General features: G+C 40.3%; 1 protein-coding gene across 5 annotated transcripts in view; it reads left to right on the top strand.

Moving 5' to 3' along the window:
• The window catches only part of mcf2a (MCF.2 cell line derived transforming sequence a), a 92,129-nt gene that overhangs the window by 43,213 nt on the left and 23,429 nt on the right, over positions 1-25,487 (top strand). For 4 of the 5 annotated variants that reach the window (XM_060927780.1, XM_060927779.1, XM_060927781.1 and 1 more), the window contains 7 exons: positions 3,058-3,172; positions 3,270-3,389; positions 9,932-10,123; positions 10,254-10,445; positions 12,639-12,810; positions 17,815-17,891; positions 18,064-18,146. In XM_060927780.1, coding sequence (XP_060783763.1) covers positions 3,058-3,172; positions 3,270-3,389; positions 9,932-10,123; positions 10,254-10,445; positions 12,639-12,810; positions 17,815-17,891; positions 18,064-18,146 — 951 coding nt within the window. The remainder of the gene's footprint in view (positions 1-3,057; positions 3,173-3,269; positions 3,390-9,931; positions 10,124-10,253; positions 10,446-12,638; positions 12,811-17,814; positions 17,892-18,063; positions 18,147-25,487) is intronic. The other variant, XM_060927782.1, reaches the window with a different exon arrangement.

Consider the following 25,487-nt stretch of genomic DNA (forward strand, 5'->3'; position numbering starts at 1 on the left):
TTTTTTTAAAGCAAATGGTCATTTTACCAAACATTGGCTTTCTTCCGGGCGGCACAATGGTGTAGTGGTTAGCGCTGTCGCCTCACAGCAAGAAGGTCCGGGTTCGAGCCCCGTGGCCAACAAGGGCCTTTCTGTGTGGAGTTTGCATGCTCTCCCTGTGTCTGCGTGGGTTTCCTCCGGTTTCCCCCACAGTCCAAAGACATGCAGGTTAGGTTAACTGGTGACTCTAAATTGACCGTAGGTGTGAATGTGAGTGTGAATGGTTGTCTGTGTCTGTGTGTCAGCCCTGTGATGACCTGGCGACTTGTCCAGGGTGTACCCCGCCTTTCGCCCGTAGTCAGCTGGGATAGGCTCCAGCTTGCCTGCGACCCTGTAGAACAGGATAAAGTGGCTAGAGATAATGAGATGAGATGAGAGTGGTTTTATTCCATGCATTACTGCTTACTGATCTTTATGGTATTTTTTTAATGTAGAAACATTTAATTTCATCATTTTTTAAGGTATCTTTGCTCTACAGCATTTCATTGCATGTGCCTAAAATGTTTGCACAGTACTGTATATTAGCCAAGAAAAAAAGATTTATATCAGCTATTATCTAGTATCGCATATCTCCAGTTGGTCAAAAGTTTACATACATTTTGTTAGTATTTAGCATCATTGCCTTTTAATTGCTTAACTTGAATCAAACACTTAGGCTACCCTCGAACAAGCTTCTCATGATGTTTTAACAGAATTTTTGCTGATTCCTCTTGGCAGAACTGATTTAACTCAGTCAGGTTTGTGCTTGGACACTCTTTCAGTTCAGTCCACAAGTTTTATATAGTATTCAGGTCAGGGCTTTGTGATGACCGCTCCAGTGGTTTAACTTTTAACAGTTTAGCCCTCATTCCTCCCACATTACCCCTCTGCTTACTGCCCTTCACTGGCTACCTGTTGTAGCTCACATAAAATTTAAGACATTAGTACTAGCTTACCAGGTAGTCCAAGGGGTCAAGTCCAGCATACCTCCAAATGTTCATTTGATCCTACACACCAACCAGATCCCTATATTCCACTGCTACTGGTCACCTGGCCCCTCCTCCTCCTTGCCACTCCTGCCCAGCCCACTCAAGACTGCTGTATGTTCTGGCTCCCCGTTGGTGGAACGACCTTCCCATCCAGGTCAGAACTACCAACTCTCTGACCACCTTCAAGCGTAGACTGAAGACCCACCTCTTTAGGCTGCACCTCTCCCCTTCTTCCCTGCCCACTGTGTAATCACGCAGCTGCCTTAGCTGTCTTGACCAACCCAGACTGTGTACTGTCTAGCAGGCTTGTAGTACTTGAGTCTGACTCTTGCCCTAATTTTAAGGACTCGTGACTTGACTTGGACTTGAGCACTGATGACTTGGACTCGTGCATTATTACTTGTAAATTGGAGACGAGGACTCAGATTTTTTTCCTTTATTTTTTGTAACATGCCATAATAATTTGGCATAAGATATTTATATCTACATTAATTTTTGTACTAATTTCGTGCAAGAGTGCCACACCTGTGCACCTTGACACGTGCATCAGATAGACTCTTGGGCGTGCTCTGGACAGCACACACGCCAAGTGGACTCTTGCACACGCACCGTAAACAACTCGCACCTGCACAGGATTAAGGCGCAATTAACGCGCCTATATAAAAACTGTGAAAACACACTTACTTTGCGAAGTATTGAGTTGCGTTGCTGACACATTACTGAGCTTTTTTTCTTTGTTTGGGTTCCTGATCCCTGATTTCCTGTTTCTTGTCTTTGATTCTGCCTCGTCTATGACGGCCTGTTTGTGCCTTGCTCGACCTATTGTCAGTTTCACCGTTTTATGATTTTGCCTGCCATTCTGGATTGTTTACCTGTCTTCACTTGTATTAATAAACAAACCTCTTGTGCACTTGCATCCGTCTCCCAACCATCTCTGACAGAATACTTTGCACTCCCTGACAAAGAGAATGCACATTCACCTGTTCATACATCATGTTCAGGAACAAACTAATGTTAATGGCGCTAAAACAGCCACCGTCAAATGGTGCAGTTGGAGTCTTGTTCTCGGACTCAATTCAATTTTTTTTTAATGACTCGGACTTGAACACTGGGAACTCAAGACTGGACTCGGACTTGAGGTTTAGTGACTCAACTACAACACTGCTGTCTAGCCTGGCCATGATGACTGAGTGTTAGCCGATGAGGATTTATTGTTCTCAATTTTGTTGTACTTTGCCAACTCATTTATATGGTTGGCTTATTTTCCTTGGTTGTTTGCCAATTGTTACACTAGGAGTTATTCTGTCACTTGTTTATTTGGCACCAGAACTTTCTTGTCTAGAAGTTCAGCAATTCTTAACTTGTACGTCGCTCTGGATAAGAGTGTCTGCTAAATGCCTGGAATATAATGTAACTTTGTTGTCTTGTAGCCATTTTGTTACAACTTTAATGGTATGCTTTGGGTCATTGCCTTAAGCCTATGCTTTTTTTAAGGCCAGATTTTTTTTGTTTCATAGTCTTTATCTGGCTGGAGAAAACTTCTCCAAAATGTTAGTGATCACCAGCAAACTTCAGTCGACAAATCACTTTTAGGATAAGTATCTTCTTTCTTGCATGACATTCTGTCCGGCCGTGGCACTGTAGGACTGTCTTAATGGTGGATGTACAGTACATCCTATGGTTCCTGATACCTCCAGCTCCTTCACCTCCCACTGACTCTTATGAAAATTGAGAAGATTTTAAGTAATTACATTCATTTCTGGAAACATCGAGACTATGTAGACTGTCAACATGGTGCATGTAAACTTTTGGCCCACTGTTATTCTGATATAGTGAATAAAAGCTGAAATAAATTGGTCTCAATTTGATTGTTTTAAACTGAACAAAGTAGATACCCCAATTGACTTGCCAAAAGAAACTTGTAGCAAACATGGAAAAACTGAGATTGAATATCTTTGGCTGAGGTGTGTAGAAACTGTTGGCTTCAAATGTAACATAGTATTAAGGAAAAAAATATAGAACAACTTGTTGTTTTTGCATGCTGTTACAGACTGCTGGCCCAGCTGAGAGATATGGAGATGGCATTTGATGATTTCTTTGACAAGCACCACATCAAACTTCAGCAGTACCTGCAGTTGCTGAGATACGAGAACAGCTTTCAAGAGGTAGACTGGTTTTCTGAGCACAAAAACAATGCAACACAATGCCAACAGGACTGTACTGGATGTCTACAGTATATTGGACCTGTATTGACTTTTGCAGATGGAGAAATCTTTGGAGAAGTTGAGTGCTCAGGAGAGGAAGCTCATTGTTACAGGAGAAACACTGGCACAGACAGAGCAGATCATCAAAGAGCTGGATATTCTGGAGAAACGAGCCCAGGTAGTTTAAATGCACTCTCTTGGTTCTTCAAAGGGTTCTTTGGTGAGCTAAGGGTTCTCCACTTTCTTAAAGGATTCTTCTAGGAAGTGTTTCTGATGAGGAAACAATCTGTTGTAGAGTTCGACATAAAACCTTTAAGGGTTCCCCAAGTGACTGCCAAATAACCCTTAAAAGTAGACAGCCTTTCGATTTCATAAAATCAGTGAAATTTAGCTCCCTCTAAAATTTGGTCATTATGATGTGTTTATTTCTGTAATATCTAAAAAACCCAGGCCATTCTGTGGTTGGGAAGTTCTTTAATTTTAACGGATTCCTTAGCAAATAATGTGCATGAAATCGCTCGCTTCGCACATTCAAGCAGACAGAGGAAATCCATGTGCGCATTACCTTCGTTGACTGCTTCTTCATCTTTTGGGTTTTACAGCAGCTGGCATCCAGTGTTGCATTATTGCCATCTACAGGTTTACCTTGATCGTGCACTGACAGTTACATCATCTCATCTCATCTCATCTTGTTATCTCTAGCCGCTTTATCCTGTTCTACAGGGTCGCAGGCAAGCTGGAGCCTATCCCAGCTGACTACGGGCAAAAGGCGGGGTACACCCTAGACAAGTTGCCAGGTCATCACAGGGCCAGTTACATCATCTTGTCACTAAACGAACAGCTGATCATACCGAGGTGCTCACTGACTGCCGATATTTATTAGTTATTAGTTTGTCCGCCATTGTTCTCTCCTGTTTCAAATTTGTACCCCACAATGCCTTGTGTGAATGGGGAAAGCTCACTACTTGATGCATGACGTAGTATCTTGTATTGCGTCATGGTGAAGCAAGAAAAAATAGCAGAGAATTTCGGGCCACATGGCCCTAAACTCATTAATTGTTCTATTTTTAAAAATTAATGAAATTAGAAATCTGTGATTCGAATTCAGGAGCTTTCGGTCCACTAAACAAAAATAATTGGGTGTCAGGGAAAATTCTTTTCATGACCTAAACTTGAAAAATCTGAAAGGCAGTCTACCTTTAAGTGTTCTGGATATGACCCCTTTTCTATAAGTGTATGTCTGTGTTCTCAATAGGGTTTGTTTGCAGTTGTACATTGTATGGTCAAAAGTTTATGGACACCTGACCATCATAGCCATCTGTTATAACAACAGCCACTCTTCTGGGAAGGTTTCCACACTCGATTTTCAGCTACAAGAGCATTAGTGATGTCAGGCTCTGATGTTTCATGAGGAGGCCTGGTGTGCAGTCAGTGTTCCAGTTCATCCAGCACAAAGGTGATCAGTGGGGTTGAGGTCAGGGATTTGTGCAGGCCACTTAAGTTCTTCCACTCCAACCTTGTCAAACCATATCTTCATGGAGCTCACTTTGTGCACAGTGGTATTGTGGAACAGGTTTGGACTCCTTGGCTCCAGTGAAGGGAAACTGTACAGCATACAAAGACATTCTATACAATTGTAGGCTTCCAACTCCAACAGTTTGGGGAAGAACTGTGCATGGGTGTGATGGTCAGGTGTCCATAAACTTTTAGCCATGTAGTGTATATGAGTGAAAGATTAGAAGTGTTTGCAAAAGCAGAAGAAAATTTGCTGTATGACTACAGCCCATGGCAAAAAATATGGAATCACTACTCTTCGAGGATGTTCATTTAGCTGTTTTACTTGGTAGCAAAAACAAGCCACAGCTATGACACAAAATGTTATTTAACAGCTGAACATTCTGGCTTTGTAAAATATACCTCAAATTTAATGAAATTGTTGTAATTAATGGCACATTTTTTAAGATCAAGTAGAGGATAAAGCGGCTAGAGATGATGAGATGAGAAGTAGAGGAAAAAAATATGGAATCACTCGATGAGGGGGAAAAAAATGATGGAATCACCCTATAACTTGCATTTCTAAAACAAATACCCACACAAGCTTAAATATGCAAATTAGTCTCCAGTTAAAACAGACCCTGTGTCTAAAATCGCTCCTTACTCACTATATAGGGCACTATATAGTGGGGACGCCATTTTGTAGGACTGTCCGAAACCTTAGTGAGGATTATTACACCCTATATAGTGCGCTCAAAGTATCCCACAATGCATCATGAAAAGTAGTGTACAACTGATGGTCACTAACCAAAGCAATATATCCCATCATGCACTGTGGTTGCGTTGAAAGAAATCAAATTAAAAATCTCAAATGTGATTTAATAAAAGGCAGTGGCAAAGAAGAAAGTATTCAGCCTTGATTTAAAAAAGCTAAAAGATGCAGCGGACACAAAGTACTTTGTATTTATTAATGTGGGAAATATGCTCAGTATAATATGTATTTATCACAAAAATACATGCATCTATTTATTATTTTGAAACCCACCAGCCGACTGATCTGGCACGTGAAATTGTGCGACAGTAATGATGTAAATCCGTGGTTGGTAGAAGAGAGCAACTGGACTTGCTTGAAGATTCTTGAAAACGTTTCGCCTCTCATCCGAAAGGCTTCCTCAGTTCTGTCTGACTAATAGGGAGTATCAAGTATTTATCCTCTCATGGATCATCATAGAATCCGAATCAGAATGCTAATGGCTGCATTGTAGGTGGCTGATAAAGATGTCATAGACACCCACCTCTGTTCAATGATGGTCGTTCCAGGTTGACAAAAATGAATGATCCTCTCTGGCTAAGATGTCTGCCAGTTTTCTGGAAGTCCTCTCATAGTCCCGCACCAGTCGAAGGGATCTCATCCCAAAGTGATACTCCCTATTAGTCAGACAGAACTGAGGAAGCCTTTCGGATGAGAGGCGAAACGTTTTCAATAATCTTCAAGCAAGTCCAGTTGCTCTCTTCTACCAACCACAGATTACTATGTACCTGGATGACTGAGATTCTTCATAGATATAATGACGTAAATACCAGCACGACGGACTAGTGTCCGAAAGCGTTTTTTCATTTTACCAATGAGCTCACTATACAGTCCTCTATATAGTAATTCCCTATATACTGTAGGGGGTAGGGAGCGGTGAACGAGTGAGCGGTTTCGGACACAGGGAGAGTGCTTATAGACCTTAACGAACTGGTGGACCTGGCTGATTGACAGGAAACATGGCCCCAACAAGAGAGCGGTCAGTTGAAACAATGGAAAGGATTATAAAACTCCTTAAAGAAGGTAATTCAACATGGAGTGTGGTAAAAGATGTTGGTTGTTCCCAGTCAGCTGTGTTTCCAATTTGGGTCAAGTACAAATAAAAATGGGAAGGTTGTAAAAAGAAAACGTACAGGTAGACCGAGGAAGATGTCAAAGCGTCAGGACAGGAAACTCAAAGCCTTGAAAATAGAAAATGCACAACAAAAGAAATGCAAAACAAATGGGCAGAGACAGGAGTCAATGTTTGTAACTGAACTGTAAGAAATCAGCTGAAGGAAGTGGGATTTACATACAGAAAAGTCAAATGTAAACCATCTTTAACACCTAAACTGAAGAAAACAAGGTTCCAGTGGGCTAAAGAGAAACAGTCATGGACTGTGGATGATTGGATGAAAGTGATATTCAGTGATGAATCACGAATCTGCATCGGCTAAGGAGATGATGCTGGAACTTTTGTTTGGTGCCGTTCCAATGAAACATACTGTATAAAGATGACTGCGTGAAGAAAACAAGCAAATTTCCACAGTCATTGATGATATGGGGTTGCATGTCAGGGAAAGGACCTGGGGAGATGGCAGTCATTACCTCTACAGTAAATGCACAGGTGTACATTGAAATTTTGGACACTTCCATCAATCGAAAGTACTTTTGGTGGTGATAAAGTCATTTTTCAGGATGATGATGCACCTTGCCACAGAATAAAGAGCGTTAAAACTTTTCTTCAGGAAAGGCACATCAACTCAGTGACATGGCCAGCAAACAGTCCGGATCTCAATCCAATTGAAAATTTATTGGGGAAATTGGGGGGGAAGGTCCATGACGAGGCTTCATCCTGCAAAGCTGATCTGTCAACTGCTATACGAGAAAGTTGGAACGTGGCTGATAAGATTGGTTTTCATAAGTGAAGTCCACGCCTCAAAGAATTCAAGCCGTCCTAAGAGCCAGAGGTGGTGCAACAAGTACTTATTGTGATTTTTTTATTTTTATTTTTTTGGGGCTCATAATTCTATAATTTTTTCCTCTACTTGATCTTTAAAAAAAAAGTGCCATTCATTACAACAATTTCATTTAATTTTTTTAGGTATATTTTACAAAGCCAGAATGTTCAGCTGTTAAATAAAATAATTGTCATATCTGTGATTTTTTTATTTTTATTTTTTGCTACAAAATCAAACCGCTGAATGAACATTCTCCAAGAGTAGTGATTCCATATTTTTCGCCAGGGGTTGTATATGCCACTATATACCACTGTGGTGTATAACAATACAGTGGCATGCAAAAGTTTGGGCACCCTTACTGAAAATGTCTGTTACTGTGAATAGTTAAGTGAGCAGAAGATGAACTGATCACCAAAAGGCATAAAGGTAAAGATGAGACATTTCAGCGTTTACTGCAAGATTTGTGTATTATTTTTGTTTTGTACAATTGGAGAGTGAAAAAAGAAAAGGAACACCATGCGAAAGTTTGGGCACCCCAGTACATTTGAGTTCTCGGGTAACTTTTACCAAGGTTCCAGACCTTAATTAGCTTATTGAGCTGTGGCTTGTTCAAATTCTTCGTTAGGAAAGGTCAGATGGTGATGCAGATTTCAAAGCTGTATAAATTCTCTGACTTCTCAAACTTTTCCCTAAAATCAACAGCCATGGGCTCCTCTAAGCAACTCCCTCGCATTCTGAATAATAAAATAATTGATGTTCACAAAACAGGAGAAGGCTACAAGAACGTAGCAAAGTGTTTTTAGGTAGCTGTTTGCTCAGACTGTAATGTTATTAAGAAATGGTAGTTAACAGAAACAGTGGAGATCAAGGTGAGGTCTGGAAGATGAAAAAAACTTTCTGAAAGAACTGCTCGTTGGATTGCTAGAAAGGCAAATAAAAACCCCTGTTTGACTGCAAAAGACCTTCAGAAAGATTTATCAGACCCTGGAGTGGTGGTGCACTGTTCTACTATGCAGCAACACCTGAACAAATATGACCTTCATGGGAGAGTCATCAGAAGAAATCCTTTCCTGCATCCTAGCCACAAAATTCAGCATCTGAAGTTTGCAAATGAACATCTAAATAAGCCTGATGCATTTTGGAAACAAGTCCTGTGGACTGATGAAATCAAAATAGAACTTTTTGGCCACAATGTGCAAAGGTATGTTTGGAGAAAAAAGGGTGCCAAATTCCAGGAAAAGAACACCTCTCCAACTCTGAAGCATGGGTGTGGATCGATCATGCTTTGGGGTTGTGTTGCAGCCAGTGGCACAGGGCACATTTCATTGGTCGAGAGAAGCATGGATTCGAATAAATACCAGCAAATTCTGGAAGCAAACATCACGCCATCTGTAAAAAAGTTGAAGTTAAAAAGAGGATGGGTCCTACAATAAGACGATGATCCAAAACACACCTCAAAATCTACAATGGAATACCTCAAGAGGCACAAGCTGAAGGTTTTGCCCGGGCCCTCACAGTCCCCTGACCTAAACATCATTGAAAATCTGTGGATAGAACTCAAAAGAGCAGCGTATGCAAGACAGCCCAAGAAACTTGTAGAACTGGAAGCCTTTTGCAAGGATGAATGTGTGAAAATCCCCCAGGTAAGAACTGAAAGATTATTTGCTGGCTACAAAAAGTGTTTACAAGCTGTGATACTTGCCAAAGGGGGTGTTACTAGGTACTAACCATGCAGGGTGCCCAAACCTTTGCTTTGGGCCCTTTTCCTTTTTTGTCATTTTGAAAATGTAAAAGATAAAAATAAAGTTTTTGCTTAAAATATAAAGGGAATGAGTCATCTTTAACTTTATGCCTTTTGGAGATCATTTCATCTTCAACGTGCTTAACTGTTCACAGTAACAGCAATTTTGACCAGGGGTGCCCAGACTTTTGCATACCACTGTATACCACAGAAATAAATTTGTACTTTTTTTTTAACTTTTGAAAACTTAATTTCCACCTCACTATGTTTTTCCTGTAAACATTTTTTTTTTTATGAGCGAACATACGGATGTTTCGATTTATAAATATTAGTAATTTCAACAGCTTTCTGATGTCAAAAATGACGTCTTATCTGTGACTCTGTCTGACATTCAGTTTTGCACTCAGGTTTCCATCAGTGAAGAGTTATAACATCAACGAAACTGACTTCATGTTAAAACTGTTAATGTTATAATCATGTCTGTCGCCCAAATGAGGATGGGTTCCCTTTTGAGTCTGGTTCCTCTCGAGGTTTCTTCCTCATGTCATCTGAGGGAGTTTTTCCCTTGCCACCGTCGCCACAGGCGTGCTCATTGGGGATAGATTAGGGATAAAATCTAAATAAAGCTTATGTTTAAAGTCATTCAAATTCTGTAAAGCTGCTTTGCGACAATGTCTATTGTTAAAAACGCAATAGAAATAAACTTGACTTGACATTCTTTTCTGTGCTGGAAGGAGGAAATGACTCGGGCCCAGGTGATGATTTTGCACGGACACCAGTTGGCTGCAGGTCATCATTATGCCACGCCTCTGATCGTACAGCGCTGTAATGAGCTCAGACACCACTGTGACACACTAAACTCTGCCATCAGTGCAAAATGCAAAACACTCATACAAGTGCAAACTTTATTGCAACACATAGAGGAGGTGAGATTAACACACACACACACCCTGCTTCTGTTCAACTCAAAAATCATCTTCGACAAAGATTTAAGAATTATTTGTTCATATTCCAGATCCATAAACTGAGCGATTTGTGTGTGTGTTTCTTGTGCAGGCCCAGAAGTGGTGTGATGATGGCACTTACCTCTTGGCCAATCAGCAGTTAGAAAAAGTTCATTCTAAAGAAGGTGCTCAGGCAGCTCTGAGTGATATAGAGAAGTTCCAGGAGGGGGCGCCAGTGCTCCTTAATGCAGGACCAGACCTGCTCTTTATGGAATATGAGGGAGTTCTCACTCCTCAGCTACAGGTAAACCTTCATTTTCATTGTTCATTATGACTTCTACATTATCAAATCAGTACAAAAACGTTTTAGAGTTCCAAACATTCATTTTGCAGCACAAAATTAAATGTTAGAGAAAAAAAGTTTGGACCTGAGCAGCATATTACATAAAAGGCCACTTTTCAGATTAAAACAGAAAACATAATGAAGGCTACTGGGTTTTGGTGCAAAATTAAGAAGCGAGTGTGACCGTCAAAGTATCCAGAAGAACTGTGGCTGGTTCTGTAAGATGCTCAGTAAAACCTACAGCTCATTTCCTTATAAAACTGCACTAACTGTACCTGAGACTATTTTTTTTTTAAAAGCAAAGGGTCGTCTCACACCAAATATTGACTTTGCTTCATTTATTATGTCCTACTGTAATTTATAGTATTTTTTTTCATGTTGAAACATTTAATTTCATTATTTTTTAAGCCATTTTTGGTCTCCAGCATTTCTTTACATGTACAGTGCCTTGCAAAAGTATTCATCCCCCTGGGTGTTTGTCCTGTTTTGTCGCATTACAAGCTGGAATTAAAATGGATTTTTGGAGGGTTAGCACCATTTGATTTACACAACATGCCTACCACTTTAAAGATGCAAATTGTTGTTTTATTGTGACACAAACAATAATTAAGATGAAAAAACACAAATCTGGAGTGTGCATAGGTATTCACCCCCTTTCATATGAAACCCCTAAATAAGAGCTGGTTCAACCAATTCACTTCATAAGTCACATAATTAGTTGATTAAGATCCACCTGTGTGCAATCAAAGTGTCACATGATCTGTCACATGATGTCTGTATAAATCAGCCTGTTCTGGAAGGACCCTGACTCTGCAACACTACTAAGCAAGCAACATGAAAACCAAGGAGCCTCCAAACAGGTCAGAGACAAAGTTGTGGAGAAGTATAGATCAGGGTTGGGTTATAAAAAATATCCCAAATTTTGAATATCCCACAGAGCACCATTAAATCCATTATAGCAAAATGGAAAGAATATGGCACCACTACAAACCTGACTAGAGAAGGCCGCCCACCAAAACTCTCAGACCGGGCAAGGAGGGCATTAATCAGAGATGCAACAAAGACACCAAAGAGAACACTGAAGGAGCTGCAAAGATCCACAGTGGAGATGGGAGTATCTGTCCATAGGACCACTTTAAGCCGGACACTCCACAGAGTGGGGCTTTATGAAAGAGTGGCCAGAAAAAAAGCCATTGCTGAAGAAAATATGTTTGGAGTTTGCCCAACAGTATGTGGCAGACTCCCAAAACACATGGAAGAAGATTCTCTGGTCAAATGAGACCAACATTGATCTTTTTGGCCATCATGAGAAATGCCGTGCGTGGCGCAAACCCAGAACACCACCCCTACAGTGAAGCATGTTGGTGGCAGCATCATGCTGTGGGGATATTTTTCATTTGTAGGAACAGGGAAGCTATTCAGGACTGAAGGAAAGATGGATGGCACTAAATACAGGGCAATTCTGGAGGAAAACCTGTTTGAGTCAGCCAGAGGTTTGAGACTGGGACGAAGGTTCACGGTTCAGCAGGACAAAGACCCTAAACATGCTGCTAAAGCTACACTGGAGTGTAAAGGGAAACATTTAAATGTCTTGGAATTACATAATCAAGGCCCAAACCTCAATCCAATTGAGAATCTGTGGCATAACTTGAAGATTGCTGTACACCAACACAACCCATCTAACTTGAAGTTGGACCAGTTTTGCCTTTAGGAATGGGCAAAAATCCCAGTGGCTAGGGATCCCAATGCTAAGCTAATAGAGACATACCCCAAGAGACTTGCAGCTGTAATTGTAACAAAAGGTGGCTCTACAAAGTATTGACTTTGAAGGGGGTGAATACCTATGCACACTCCAGATTTCTGTTTTTTCATATTAATTATTGTTTGTCACAATAAAAAAAAAACCAAACCCCCACAATGTGCACCTTTAAAGCTGTAGGCATGTTGTGTAAATCAACTGGTGCTCCCCCCCCAAAAAAAAATCCGTTTAAATTCCAGCTAGTAATGCAGCAAAACAGGACAAACACTAAAGGGGGATGAATACTTTTGCAAGGCATTGTACCGAAGACTTTTGCACAGTAGTGTGTGTGTAATTTTCTGTTTGTATCATTTTTGTTGCTGATATAAATGTATTTCATGTCCATGTGTTTCCAGACTCATATAGAGAAGACTTTTGAGAAGTATGCATCTGTACAGAACCTATTCCAGACGAGACAGACCTGCCTGAAGAAACTTGCAGACAAACGTGTGCGGCCGATCCAGCTAGTAGCACCTCGACCAGAGAATCCACCACATCCAAAGTCCCCAGGCTTTTCCCCAAAATATGGTACACTGATATACCTCTCCACCTATAATTACACAGAGAAACTCAAACCCTGTGTCTGAAATCCCTCACTCGTTCACTACTCCCTATTCACTATCTAAGGAATTCTACATAGAGGACTATATAGTGAGCTCATTCATAAAATGAAAAAAAAAAACACTTTCGGACACTACTCCGCCGCGCCGTTATTTATGTCATTACTGTCACACAATTAAAACGTACATTATCAGTCGGCTGGTGGGTTTTCAAAATAATAAATACCTGCATGTAGCTTTGTGATAAATACATATTATACTGAGCATATTTCCCGCATTAATCAATACAAAGTACTTTGTGTCTGCTGCATCTTTCAAGTTCTTTTACATCAAGGCTGGATCCTTTCTTCTTTGCCGCTGCCTTTTATTAAACCAGATTTGATGATTCAACGGCAGTGAATCATCTGATCGATTCGGTCCATTCCTCGCTCTACACTAACTTTTATTCTTGTATTTTATCTGTCTTATTCTATGTTAGCTTATTTTCTATTCTCTTGCTATTTTTATTTGTACTTGAATGTCTGTTTATAACGTGTTTCTTCCTTCGTCCATTCACCCCAACACACTTTTTTTTTTTTTCTTTGTCAGTGTGACCGCAATGCATGCTGGGATATATTGCTTGGTTAGTGACCATCGGTTGTACACTACTTTTCATGATGCATTGTGGGATACTTTGAATGCACTATATAGGGTGTAATAATGCTCACTATACATTCAGACAGCACTCCAAAATGGCGAGTTCACTATATAGTCCGCTATATAGTGAGTAGGGAGTGATTTCAGATGCAGGGAAATACTCATTCCTTAACTAGTAGTACCACTTTATTAGATAGCATATAGTGGTGCTTGAAAGTTTGTGAACCCTTTAGAATTTTCTAGATTTCTGCATAAATATGAGCTAAAACATCAGATTTTCACAAAAGTAGATAAAGAGAACCCAGTTAAACAAATGAGACAAAAATATTATGCTTGGTCATTTATTTATTGAGGAAAATGATCCAGTATTACATATGTGAGTGGCAAAAGTATGTGAACCTCTAGGATTAGCAGTTAATTTGAAGGTGAAATTAGAGTCAGGTGTTTTCAATCAATGGGATGACAATCAGGTGTGAGTGGACACCCTGTTTTATTTAAAGAACAGGGATCTATCAAAGTCTGATCTTCACAACATATGTTTGTGGAAGTGTATCATGGCACGAACAAAGGAGATTTCTGAGGACCTCAGAAAAAGCGTTGTTGATGCTCAGCAGGCTGGAAAAGGTTACAAAACCATCTCTAAAGAGTTTGGACTCCACCAATCTTCAGTCAGACAGATTGTGTACAAATGGAGGAAATTCAAGACCATTGTTACCCTCCCCAGGAGTGGTCGGCCAACAAAGATCACTCCAAGAGCAAGGCGTGTAATAGTCAGTGAGGTCACAAAGGACCCCAGGGTAACTTCTAAGTAACTGAAGGCCTCTCTCACATTGGCTAATGTTAATGTTCATGAATCCACCATCAGGAGAACACTGAACAACAATGGTGTGCATGGCAGTGTTGCAAGGAGAAAGCCACTGCTCTCCAAAAAGAACATTGCTGCTCGTCTGCAGTTTGCTAAAGATCATGTGGACAAGCCAGAAGGCTATTGGAAAAATGTTTTGTGGATGGATGAGACCAAAATAGAACTTTTTGGTTTAAATGAGAAGTGTTATGTTTGGAGAAAGGAAAACACTGCATTCCAGCATAAGAACCTTATCCCATCTGTAAAACATGGTGGTGGTAGTATCATGGTTTGGGCCTGTTTTGCTGCATCTGGGCCAGGACAGCTTGCCATCATTGATGGAACAATGAATTCTGAATTGTACCAGCGAATTCTAAAGGAAAATGTCAGGACATCTGTCCATGAACTGAATCTCAAGAGAAGGTGGGTCATGCAGCAAAACAACGACCCTAAGCACACAAGTCGTTCTACCAAAGAATGGTTAAAGAAGAATAAAATTCTTTTGGAATGGCCAAGTCAAAGTCCTGACCTTAATCCAATAGAAATATTGTGGAAGGACCTGATGCGAGCAGTTCATGTGAGGAAACCCATCAACATCCCAGAGTTGAAGCTGTTCTGTACGGAGGAACGGGCTAAAATTCCTCCAGGCCGGTGTGCAGGACTGATCAACAGTTACCGGAAATGTTTAGTTGCAGTTTTTGCTGCACAAGGGGGTCACACCAGATACTGAAAGCAAAGGTTCACATACTTTTACCACTCACAGATATTTAATATTGGATCATTTTCCTCAATAAGTAAATGACCAAGTATAATATTTTTGTCTCATTTGTTTAACTGGGTTCTCTTTATCTGCTTTTAGGACTTGTGTGGAAATCTGATGTTGTTTTAGGTCATATTTATGCAGAAATATAGAAAATTCTAAAGGGTTCACAAACTTTCAAGCATCACTGTATCTTATAATAATAATAATAATAATAATAATAATAATACTATTATTATTATTATTATTATTTCCATCAGTTTCGATGAGGACCATTCTTGTCATCCTGTTTAGGAGGGAGGGGGGGAAGGAAAAACTTGAAGAAAATTAGGTCCGTCTGCGAGTGCGCAGATGGCTGAAAAGTCCTATTTGTGCATGGAAGGTGCACTTAATGTGGACAGACAATGGGGGAGGGACATCATCTGGGAGAGTGTTTGCCTGTGATTTTCTGGCCTGTCTCTTCTGTTCTGCTGCAGCAGTCCTGCTGGCTTCATACAGCTTGGCGCCTTTGTGTACAGCTGAGCGCCATTTGAGTCAGTCCAGAGCAACTTCCTCCCAAGGGTCATGGTTGATATCAAAAGCTTTAAGGGATGCTTTTAAGGTATCTTTAAAGCATTTCTTCTGACCTCCTTGTGACCTCTTCCCTTGCTGTAGCTCACCATAGAAGAGTCTTTTGGGCAGCCAATAGTCTGGCACGTGAGCAATATGGCCAACCCAGCATAGCTGGGACTGTATCAAGATGGTATAGATGCTGGGAAGGGCTGCTCACGTGAGAACCTCAGTGTTGGGAATCCTGTCCTGCAGCTTTCTGAGGCATATTGTGTGGAAGTGGTTGAGCTTCTTGGCATGGCATTGGTACACTGTCCAGGCTTCACAAGCATAAAGCAGTTTAGAGTACTATTGCCCTGTATACCTTCAGCTTAGTCACCAAGCTAATACCTCTTCTGTTCCAAACAGTGGTGCATAGTCTGTCGAAGGTTGCACTGGCTCTTGCGATTCTAACGTTCACTTCCGCGTCAATGGTTACGCTTTGCGACAGTGTACTGCCTAGATAGGTGAACCGGTCAACTTCGCTGAGTCTCTGACCATTGAGAAGAAGGATGACAGATGGTTTGCGTGATAAATTTGTTGAAAGTGAAGAAGAGTTGCGCGACATCGACCTCACTTTCTCGTCCGAAGCCATCTGTTTCCAATGGCAAAACCAGGTCAAGATAACTGGAGGATGGAAACGGATGCAGTGGATGACCAAGATATCCTTCTGTGCCTCATTTTGCTCTCTGCACTCCACAGTGCATTGCTGTAAACGCTTTCCTCTACATTGAACCATGAAGGTTTCATCCACAGAGTCTGTCAGATCCAGTCTTTACATGCAAGGTAGAAGGTTTCAGGCACTTCAGCTACCCTCGCCTGGTTTTGCCGGCCTGTCGAAGCTGTTGCCCGGGGTGTGGCTGCTGTTGCATGCAAACAGCTACGAGGAGCCACAGGTGAGAGTTGAGTGTCAGGTGGAGACCAACGTGGGTAAACTACTCCGAAGAGCACGACATGTTCCCCAACGGAGGTTCTACCCCTCCCTGGCACCCCAAACATGGGGTGTTTGAGCATGTCTACTAATCCAGGGCGACACTGTGGTGTAGTGGTTAGCACTGTTGCCTCATCGCAAGAAGGTTCTGGGTTCGAGCCCAGTGGCTGATTGGGGCCTTTCTGTGTGGAGTTTACATGTTCTCCCCGTGTCTGTGTGGGTTTTCTCTGGGTGCTCTGGTTTCCCCCCCACAGTCCAAAGACCTGCAGGTTAGGCTAATTGGTGGCTCTAAATTGACTGTAGGTGTGCATGTGAGTGTGCATGGTTGTTTTTCTTTGTGTCAGTCCTGTGATGATCTGGCGACTTGTCCAGGGTGTACCCCGCCTCTCACCCATAGTCAGCTAGGATAGACTCCAGCTTGCCTGAGACCCTGCACAGGATAAGCGGCTACAGATAATGGATGGATGGATGGATCTACTAATCCTAGAGGAAATGCGCTCTAGTTACAGTAAACTCTAACAAAGCTATCGACAGCATGCAGTAAATGCTTTTGAACCTTTACGACCGCCATTATTTTCAATCATTATTAAAATAAGGAAGGAAAGCACTGCGAGATATCAAGAGGATATCGTGGTGGATGTTGGTTTAGGTTATAGTGAGACCCTCAGCGAAAAGCAGTCACTGGTTACATATAGTGTAAAATGGCGAGTCCTAGTGGAGCTGGAGTTAATACATACGTTCAGACTCTGCGGGAGCCAGAGCACAGTGCCAGGAGGTTAGGAAGAAACCAACCAGTCTTAAATCTAGGAGCAGATACTGACCCCTGCTGTGTAGGATCTCAAAAGGATCACCCCTGCTTGTTCCACACATCTAGAAAATGCATCAAAGCCAGAAGCAGGTAGTTGAAAAACTTCTTTCTTGGTGATCTCTCATACCCAAGAGTAACTGGGAACTATCTCCTAATTCTGTGCTCTGTGTAGAAGCATCATTCTTGACTACATATTTACAGTTCTATTTACAAATTGTTATATGTCCAAGTATAATTGCACTGTCACTGGAACTGTTTTAGCATGAGCAGGCTGGGATTTATTTATTTATTTATTTATTTATTTATTTTTAAATGTCTTTACTCATCTGATAATTTATTTTATTTCCCCTGCCTTTTTTTTGGGGGGGGGGAATTCATTTTACTGATATTTTTCCTGCTCCACAGATCTCAATTCAAGTATTAAATTCAACTTTGACTTCTCAGGCAAAAGAGCAACACGGAAAAGCCCAAACTCCAGGAAGGTAACAGAGTCTGACTGAAGTACCGTGTAACATACGATACCACTGTCTGTTTCATTTACAGTACAGAGTTCGTTTGTGATTAATATTTAATATGTGGATGTTAGGCATTGTCAGACACATGACTTGAGTGTATGTATATACGATTTTTTTTTTGTGTGTGTGTGTGTGTCAGATTGAGGTGTTGCACGACTATCAGAACCGCAATACACTGTCCTACATTGTGGATGGTGAGGATGGAGCAGACCTGCTGAAACAGTGAGTCCTCTCTCTTTTTTCTGTGCTTGACCAGAACAAAAAAATCTGAGTATTTCATTATTAAAATGTATTATGCCACAGCACTGTTGAATTCCCAAATCTGGGGTGGGTTTCCTGAAAGCCTCTTAAGGCCAAGAGTGTCTTTAATTACCTCCTAAGATCCATCATCAAGCTAACATGGTTTTCCCAAACAATATCGTAGCCAAAGTAGTCCTTTAGTTTGCTCGGAATTTATGAGAGACCCGGACCACTCGTTCAAAACAAAGAGCGACTCGCTCTCAGCTGAATACACAGACTGCGTATGTGCCTCTGGGGGACACTCACAGTCAATGGGGGAAACTGGTGTTGAATCTGCTGCTGGTGTTTTACAGTGGTGCTTGAAAGTTTGCGAACCCTTTAGAATTTTCTATATTTCTGCATAAATATGACCTAAAACAACATCAGATTTTCACACAAGTCCTAAAAGTAGATAAAGAGAACCCAGTTAAACAAATGAGACAAAAAATATTATACTTGGTCATTTATTTATTGAGGAAAATGATCCAATATTACATATCTATGAGTGGCAAAAGTATGTGAACCTTTGCTTTCGGTATCTGGTGTGACCCCCTTGTGCAGCAATAACTGCAACTAAACGTTTCCGGTAACTGTTGATCAGTCCTGCACACCGGCTTGGAGGAATTTTAGCCCATTCCTCTGTACAGAACAGCTTCAACTCTGGGATGTTGGTGGGTTTCCTCACATGAACTGCTCGCTTCAGGTTCTTCCACAATATTTCTGTTGGATTAAGGTCAGGACTTTGACTTGGCCATTCCAAAACATGAACTTTTATTCTTCTTTAACCATTCTTTGGTAGAACGACTTGTGTGCTTAGGGTCATTGTCTTGCTGCATGACCCACCTTCTCTTGAGATTCAGTTCATGGACAGATGTCCTGACATTTTCCTTTAGAATTCACTGGTATAATTCAGAATTCATTGTTCCATCAATGATGGCAAGCCATCCTGGCCCAGATGCAGCAAAACAGGCTCAAACCATGATACTACCACCACCATGTTTCACAGATAGGATAAGGTTCTTATGCTGGAATGTATTGATTTCCTTTCTCCAAACAGAACGCTTCTCATTTAAACCAAAAAGTTCTATTTTGGTCTCATCCATCCACAAAACATTTTTCCAATAGCCTTCTGGCTTGTCCACATGATCTTTAGCAAACTGCAGACGAGCAGCAATGTTCTTTTTGGAGAGCAGTGACTTTCTCCTTGCAACCTTACCATGCACACCATTGTTGTTCAGTGTTCTCCTGATGGTGGACTCATGAACATTAACATTAGCCAATGTGAGAGAGGCCTTCAGTTACTTAGAAGTTACCCTGGGGTCCTTTGTGACCTCGCCAACTATTACACGCCTTGCTCTTGGGGTGATCTTTGTTGGTCGACCACTCCTGAGGAGGGTAACAATGGTCTTGAATTTCTTCCACTTGTACACAATCTGTCTGACTGTGGATTGGTGGAATCCAAAATCTTTAGAGATGGTTTTGTAACCTTTTCCAGCCTGATGAGCATCAACAACGCTTTTTCTGAGGTCCTCAGAAATCTCCTTTGTTTGTGCCATGATACACTTCCACAAACATGTGTTGTGAAGATCAGACATTGATAGATCCCTGTTCTTTAAATAAAACAGGGTGCCCACTCACACCTGATTGTCATCCCATTGATTGAAAACGCCGGACTCTAATTTCACCTTCAAATTAACTGCTAATACTAGAGTTTCACATACTTTTGCCACTCACAGATATGTAATATTGGATCATTTTCCTCAATAAATAAATGACCAAGTATCATATTTTTGTCTCATTTGTTTAACTGGGTTCTCTTTATCTACTTTTAGGACTTGTGTGAAAATCTGATGATGTTTTAGGTCATATTTATGCAGAAATATAGAACATTAAAGGGTTCACAAACTTTCAAGCACCACTGTAAATTATTTTTCTTGTATATTGCAAGTACACAGAGTTAACTATTAAATAACTGTACGCAAAACACTATGAATATATTTCAGTATGTTATGGGATTACGTATGGATATCGGAATGTCACATTGATATTGCCACATTTGAATCAAATTTAACTCCATTAGACAAGTGATTATCTCATTTAGTGTCATAAATGAGGTGTTTGTGTGTGTGCGCACGTGAGAGAGAGGTTTTAAAGGAGAACTGAAGGCAAATTTTTTAATCAAAATTCTGTTTCTCATTTTATTGAATACAAGAATGCATTTCTGACAGCTATTTTGTCACTGCTGTAGCAAGTTATGAGTGTTTTGAAATATGCTCTGTAATACATCAGTCCATATGTCAAAGCAATGGCCGTAAACGAGATTCGCTGAGACCTGTGTGAGACATCGTAGGGCGGAAGTAAAACGTACAGTGGAAATCAAAGTGACCGACATCTGCCAACGTTGTCAAAAGACGCGCGCGCCCTCTTTCGAATGCTGACATAATCAAGCCGGAAGTTAGCTAATTGTTTGTTTTGATAGCAATCAGGAAAGTTTGAAAAAAGTAGGCAGTAATCGCCATTTAAACTCGTTTTTGTGTAATATTTTGTTTGGAAAACAGTTTTCAAAATGGCGGCAGTGACACCTGGCTGACACTTCACGTTTCAAAGTCTCACACAAGTCTCATGAAGATCGCGCAGATAAGCGACACCTGCCGTGGACCAAATGAACTAAATTCAACATGGCTAAAAACCGAATAGGCCGATAAGTGTAATATTTACTTGCAATTAGTTTTCAATACGAGTCACGATAGAAGGTTACTAACACCGAAAACATAATTGAATACCACGTTAATTAAGAAATAAAGCAAGTTTAAAAATGACTTCAGTTCTCCTTTAATCTGTCTACCTAAGGAGGTTGAATTGACTCACTCTCTCCGCGCGTGCATATATAAGGAAGAGCATTGCTAAATCCTGACTATGTTTGAGTACCAGTGAAATGAACAGGCACAGGGAACACATTTACTTAATTATTTAGCTTATTATTTACTCATTCTTTTGTGTGAACGTTTATTAATTTAATTAAAAAAACATGCTTGGAATTAAAAATTATATATTATATATATAAAAATATACAGTAAAATTGCCTCAAAATGTAAAATAGAGCGGTGGCTACAATTATCGACACATTAACGATCTTTTGGCCGTTGCAAAAGTAAAAAAGACTTACAATACATAAATTGTGCATGAATAATTACTCTAACTTCCACTGGGGAAAAAAAATGAGTTGATTCCTGATTACTTAGCATATCAGATCACGTGACACCGTTCCACAATTATCGACAACTTTGTCCACAGTTATCGACACCGTTCTACAATTATCGACATCCAGATGATTATTTATTTTTAAAAAAATTAAATAAAAAATCAGTAGGGTGGCACGGTGGTGTAGTGGTTAGCGCTGTTGCCTCACAGCAAGAAGGTCCTGGGTTCGAGCCCCGTGGCCGGCGAGGGCCTTTCTGTGTGGAGTTTGCATGTTCTCCCCGTGTCCGCGTGGGTTTCCTCCGGGTGCTCCGGTTTCCCCCACAGTCCAAAGACATGCAGGTTAGGTTAACTGGTGACTCTAAATTGACCGTAGGTGTGAATGTGGGTGTGAATGGTTGTCTGTGTCTGTGTCAGCCCTGTGATGACCTGGCGACTTGTCCAGGGTGTACCCCGCCTTTCGCCCGTAGTCAGCTGGGATAGGCTCCAGCTTGCCTGCGACCCTGTAGAACAGGATAAAGCGGCTAGAGATAATGAGATGAGAAAAAATCAGTATGTGGTATTAAGTTAACAAAGCATAGTTTTTATTTAAAACGTGTTTTACATACTTACATTTAGTACAAAATATATTTTATATAAATATCAATCTTTGTGCTTACATAAATGAGGAAGTAATTCCAATGTTTGTAAACAAATGAACTGATAACGTTTAACCTGTGTCAGAAAATCTTTTTGTTCCACTTTCTAAGTATTTTCGTAGATCACATTTTGTTAATCATTCGTTGTTGTTTGTATTAATTTCTAGTTTTGTAGTTTACCGATAAACGTCAACAGGAGATTGACATTGTAACCACAAGAAAATCCAGGTCAAAGGTCGCATGTCATTCCTTGAACCAAAATATAAAATGTTTACTGATATTGTAATATGTGGTAGATATTTACTACAAACTGCAAAGAAAAAAAAAATTCTGAATGGAATAGAAAAATCCGAATATTTCAAGCATGTAATTTTTATATGCTAGGAATTTAATTCTGGTCCAATTCTATTTATTGCACTAGGATTCCAAATACTCTATAAACATTCCATTCTGTTATGACTCATAAAAAAATTATTCGAAATCAGAGCACTTTTATTTTTTTAAAAGTACTTCATCTACTTCAACAATGTTACACAAAGATCGATCCATAATAGTTGTAAATGTCACTTAATTCCACAGGGTGTCGATAATGGTGGACACCGGTGAAAGTGATCACTATTATCGACACCTCACATGACTTCTCAAACACGCATATAGATACAAAATGTCGACTGTCAACTGAAAGAGTAAGAAACAAAGTGGGATTCGACAAGGAGATCATGAAATACGGTGAATTTGAGAAGTAAAAACATGTCCATGATCTTTCCACCACGCTTACCTGCGATGATAAAGTCCGGGTTTTCCTCAAATTGCTGATCGTGCTAAAAAAAATTCCATCTCAGGTAACGATCTGTTTCATCAGACGACAAGATCAAAGGGCGAGACGGGTCTTCCATTTGATTCATTAACTAATAATAACTGTTGTAACTGAAACTCACCTTTTGTAAAATTGTTTATTGGTAAATCTGAAAAAGTGTCGATAATTATGGACTGTTGATAATTGGAGCCTCCGCTCTATTTGTTTTCATGGTTTCCAAGTTTTGCAGTTGATGATTCCTTAAGTTTGCAACTCCAATCTTTTCTCCTCTATTATGATTAACATTTTTATATATGCATCATTCAGTTTTAATTTTTGTAGTATCTATTTCTTGTAATTTTATTGTAGATAGTTTAGGCAAAATATTCAATAGAAGAAGCGCCACCTCGTGGAATTTATTAAATAAAGTTGTTATTATTATTATTATTATTATTATCTAAATATAAACAGTTGCATGCACGATGTGTCAAATTAAAATTGTACTTGCTGGTGAATTGCTGTGGCACAAGAGGAATAAAACACTTCAGGACATGCTGTTATAAGAAATTAATCAACATCCCTGTTGTGCTCATTCTTTACATAGTTCATTTGTTAAATGATTAACGTGTATCGTTACATAACGGCTTCAAAAATACCGCTCATCAAGGGCTTCTTGTAACTTCTTGAAAGGATCAAGGATGCGTCTATCAAACCCAAACAACCGGCAAGAGGGACCAGAGATGAAAAGAAGGCTTAGTTTTCTCATCTCATCTCTAGCCACTTTATCTTTCTACAAGGTCGCAGGCAAGCTGGAGCCTATCCCAGCTGACTACGGGCGAAAGGCAGGGTACACCCTGGACAAGTCACCAGGTCATCACAGGGCTGACACATAGACACAGACAACCATTCACACTCACATTCACACCTACGGTCAATTTAGAGTCACCAGTTAACCTAACCTGCATGTCTTTGGACTGTGGGGGAAACCGGAGCACCCGGAGGAAACCCACGCGGACACGGGGAGAACATGCAAACTCCACACAGAAAGGCCCTCGCCAGCCACGGGGCTCAAACCCGGACCTTCTTGCTGTGAGGCGACAGCGCTAACCACTACACCACCGTGCCACCCAGGCTTAGTTTTATGTCTCATAAAAGTATCATTCTATCACTATTATCTCATCCAGCCTGTCCTTTTCACTTTTTTCTTTTTTTTGCACAAAATGGAGATCTGTTGTAGCATTTCAATTTACCGGGAATTAAAGAGCAAAGATATACAAGTTGAATGACCTGGATGTGCGTGTGTGTTTGCTTTGTGTACGTCATTGTATATATTTTTTCTTTTTTTTTTCCAAGTTCAAGTTTATTCAAGTTTTAGCTAAATAAGTACAATCAATTACACACCCACATATAGCTAAATAGCTAGGCTAGGTGGGTTTGTAAACACAAATATCTAAATATAATATCTAAAACAAAAATTCTAGAGGAAATTTTTTACAAGACATTTTTTTCCTGTTTTCCCCCTTTACAAGTAGACAAACTTCTTCTCTTTCCTTCTTTTGTTTACAAAGACTTTTTTTTTTTACAAAACAGATTTTATTTTACAAGACAGATTTTCCAAGAAGATATACATTTTTTTTTTATTTACACACACACACACACACACACACACACACACACACACACACACACACACACACACACAGAGTTGTGGTCAGTGACATGAATGTCATGGCAATATTTGGGCTTTCAGTAATTTCTCTGAACTGTTTTTCTGTGGCAGAATGTAGAGCATACATCTTTAATAATAAAAAAAACCCCACTAGAATTTGGTGCACAAGTTTTAATTTTCTTTGTGTTTTCTGAAATCAACACAGGGTCAAAATTATACATACAGGGTCAAAAATTTACATAAACTCACTTAGATTATTAATTCAGAGGTGCTGAAACTTCCAAAATGTCTCTTATCTTGCCAAGGCTGAGGTCTCTTAACTTCCTGTTTGTGATTGATTGACTACAGCTGGTAACTTCTCTGTGCCTTCATAAAAAGGGTTTGTTACAGCACTCACTGGATTGACCAACACACAGTAAAATGGGAAAGTCCAAGGAGCTCAGTGCAGATCTGAGAAAGAGGTTTGCAGATATACACATCTCCGGAATGTCTCTTGGAGCCATTTCTAAACAACTGCAAATTCCAAGATCAGTTCAAAAAATTGTATGCAAGTTATTGTGAGGTGTAGTCACTTTGCCAAGCCGCTTTGCTTCAAGAAAACCCAAACTGTCAACCTCAGCTGAAAGGAAATTGGTTTGAATGGTCAGGAACAACCTGGGAACCACCATGGCACAGCCCTGCCATGAACCGGAAGCTGATGGATCACTGTCTACAGTTCAGATCACCATGGACTAAGAGGCTGCTATCTAAATAAAGTTTGAAGCTGACCACATGGACAAAGAAAGCCTTCTGGAGGATAGCTGTATGGTCACATGAGACAAAGAATGAGTTGTTTGGCCACAATGACCACCATGTACAGAAGGACACTGTACCAACTGGTGGTGGTGGTAGGATCATCATGCTCTGGGGCTGTTTTGCTGCCAGTGGAACTGGTTCATTGGACAAAGTGGATGGAATAATGAAGGAGGAGGACTACCTCAGAA

The sequence above is a fragment of the Neoarius graeffei genome, chromosome 8 (assembly GCF_027579695.1).
Source record: "Neoarius graeffei isolate fNeoGra1 chromosome 8, fNeoGra1.pri, whole genome shotgun sequence".
Classification (NCBI taxonomy): Eukaryota; Metazoa; Chordata; class Actinopteri; order Siluriformes; family Ariidae; genus Neoarius; species Neoarius graeffei.